General features: G+C 54.5%; 2 protein-coding genes across 2 annotated transcripts in view; one reads left to right on the forward strand and one right to left on the reverse strand.

The window, feature by feature from the left end:
• The window catches only part of PTSG_00478 (uncharacterized protein), a 3,086-nt gene extending 1,264 nt beyond the window's left edge, over window positions 1-1,822 (forward strand). Inside the window, exons 3-4 of the mRNA XM_004998967.1 lie at window positions 270-542; window positions 1,071-1,822. Of these exons, the coding sequence (XP_004999024.1) occupies window positions 270-542; window positions 1,071-1,300 (503 nt within the window). The 3' untranslated portion in view covers window positions 1,301-1,822. The remainder of the gene's footprint in view (window positions 1-269; window positions 543-1,070) is intronic.
• On the reverse strand, window positions 1,718-2,850 carry PTSG_11590 (lathosterol oxidase). Its single transcript, XM_004998968.1, has one exon. The coding sequence runs from the start codon at window positions 2,711-2,713 to the stop codon at window positions 2,069-2,071; it is 645 nt and encodes a 214-aa protein (XP_004999025.1). The 5' UTR covers window positions 2,714-2,850; the 3' UTR covers window positions 1,718-2,068.
• Window positions 2,851-3,062: the final 212 nt, after the last annotated feature.

Here is a 3,062-nt window from a genome sequence, read left to right on the forward strand (position 1 = left end):
TTGTTGTTGTTGTTGTTGTCGTTGTCGTTGTCGTTGTCGTGTCGTGTCGTTGTCGTTGTCGTTGTTGTTGTTGTTGTTGTTGTTGTTGTTGTTGTTGTTGTTGTTGTTGTTGTTGTTGTTGTTGTTGTTGTTTAGAACGCATTCTGCAAGTGCGTGTGAGAATGCGTGCTTGTGTTGATTACGTTGTCTTTGTAGTTGACGCTCATGAGTGTTGTCATTTGCCGTTTTGACTGGGCGTGGCATCCTTGCCCTTTTTACCCAACGTACAGTTGCTGTATGGCTGGTACTGGTTGGCATCTACCGGTATGGGGAGCACTGCCACCACAACTCGCGGCTGATGGGGTACCTGCGCTTCTACAGAGATACGCAGCTGCTGCGCCGTGTACCCGTCATTGGCATGTCTCTTGTCAACGCCATCCTGCTGGTTTTCACCTCCTTCTGGTCCACAAACGATGAGGCCACCATGGACCGCCAAAACCTCATCCAGATTATCGTCTCCGTTGAAATGGCAATCTCCCTTCCATCATACATCATCTACCTCGGTCGGTGAAATTTGTCTGTGCGTAGCGCTGTGCGTGTGTGTGTGTGTGTGTGTGTGTGTGTGTGTGTGTGTGTGTGTGTGTGTGTGTGTGTGTGCGTGTGCGTGTGTGCTTGCGTGCGTGCGTGCGTGTGTGTGTGTTTGTGTCTGTGTGTCTGTGTGTCTGTGTGTGTGCGTGGCTGTGTGCGTGGCTGTGTGTCTGTGTTTGTTGAAGTCAGCACGTGTCTACACACGTGTGTCTGTGTGTGTGGCTGTGTGTCTGTGTGTGTCTGTGTGCGTGGCTGTGTGTCTGTGTTTGTTGAAGTCAGCGCTTGTGGGTGTGCATTCCTGTGAATTTCGTGTCCGTTTCCGTCTCCGTGCCCGTGCACCCCCCCCCCCAACACACAATTCGCCTGTTTGCTTGTTCGACGCCGCCTCCTGTCGATGCATACTTTGCTCGTCCACGCTTGCAACCCACCCTTCCTTTCCGTCCATCGCCCCTCACACTTGCTGCATTGCTACCACCACCACCACCATCACCACCATTCGGCAGTGAAAGTGATTCGGTTCAATCGGAGCCGGGCGCCACCAGACGCGCACGTGGAGTTTCAACTCAACGGCAACAGCACCATCAGCATGGACGCTGGCGAGATGGACGGCGATGTGGATGTGGACGACCTGCTTGAGCGACAGTCGGACATGCTCAAGTACATGCGTCAGTACACCGCGAATCTGCAGACGGAGATCTTCGCACTGCAGGCTGAGCTGCGACTCACACGCTAGCACCAGCAAGTGGGCGACACCCTTGTTGTCGACACCCTTGTTGTCACATCACACCTTTGAACATTATTGTTGCCACTGTGCGCTTACCTCTTTGCACGGGTTGCTGCTTTTCATCAGTGTTGTGCTTGCCCTAGGTTACTTCCCACAGTTACATGATTTTGAATGCCCTGTTTGTCACGCCTGTTGTTGCGGATGTGAGATCGTTGTCGTTGCAATTGTGATGTGCGGAGTGTGCATGCACCCCACCGTTCGTCCCTGTTTATACACGCGTCTCGCGCGTGCCTGCTCCCCTGCTCCATTGCAATGCACTCGCCCGATGCACGCCCTCTCGTCTGTGTTGTGTATGTATTCGTGTGCCCGCGCCCCTGTTGAGGTACGGCAATTGGATGTCAGATCACATCACCTGATGTCATGTGACTGGTGTTTGCTTCACTTCTTGTGTTTACGGTGGAGACACAGCCCAACAAGTCACGTGCAGGAAAGAAGACGAAGAAGTCGTGGAAGGAAGGAAAGGAAATAGAGGCAGAGAGAAGAAGTGTGTCAGCCAGAAGGGCATATCGTCGACAACACATCAGAACACAAAGCGTGTGCGAGTCTACTTCGCTCGAACATCGTGCAGAGCATAGGAGTACACAACACAAAACACACACATGTCACAAACAATCATGACACAGACACAACAACCGCACACATATAACGTTCACACACACACACACACACACACAACGCAGGCAAAGCACAACAACCTTGAGCAAGTGTGCATGGGAGTTAGTCTGATTTCTTGGAAGCCACGCCGTTGCCGTTGCTCTTGGCGCCGCCGTTCTGGCGGGCAAGGTGCTGCTTCACCTGCTCGTGGGGGCCCGTGCCAGAGTAGCCAGAGGGGTGCAGGTACGACCCGCCAAGGCGATCCCACAGCGTAAAGTACTGGCCGTAGTTGTAGTTGAACTTGAGGTGGTGGTCCGTGTGGTGCGCTGCACCGTTGATGATGGGCTGCAGGAAGCCGGGCAGGCGGTAGTCGTTGTCATGGATGCCGACAGACCACAGGTTCACAAAGACAAAGAGCAGCAGGTACATGCCCTTGTGCAGCGGGAAGAGGTACGGGTAGATGTGGTAGGGCAGGCTCTGCGCAAAACCGTCGAGCGGGTGGAAGGCGTGGCTGGCAAACGGGGTGGGCAGCTTCCACAGGTGGTGCGGCTTGTGCAGCGGGTAGATGAGCGGGTGGTGCAGCCAGCGGTGGATCCAGTAGATGCACATGTCCGTGAAGAGAAGGAAGGTGACAAAGGAAAAGGCAAGAAACTGCACGCCGCCGTACTCGTCCATGTTGTCGTACAGCTTGGAGTAGCCGCGGACCTCGCCCAGGAACATCACCGCCGTCAGAAACGCCATCAACGGCACGGCCTTCAGCGATGCCATTATCTCCTTTGCCTCCTGCAAAATTCCAAAACCGCGGCAGCCACGAATGGTGATTGGTGAGAAAATGGTGTGCAAGCGTGCGTGCAATGTGTATTGGGGGGCGGAGAGATACCACAATGCACGCGGACACACGCACACGGGTGGGCGTATGCATGCTTCCACATGTACAAGCGCGCGCACGACGTGTACAAGCGTGCACGCGCACTCACGCATGCACACACGCACACGCACACGCACACACACACACACGCACACACGCACACACACACACGCACGCACACACGCACACGCACACACACACACACACACACACACACACACACACACACACACACACACACACACACAC

Source organism: Salpingoeca rosetta (genome assembly GCF_000188695.1).
Source record: "Salpingoeca rosetta unplaced genomic scaffold supercont1.1, whole genome shotgun sequence".
NCBI lineage: Eukaryota > Choanoflagellata > Craspedida > Salpingoecidae > Salpingoeca > Salpingoeca rosetta.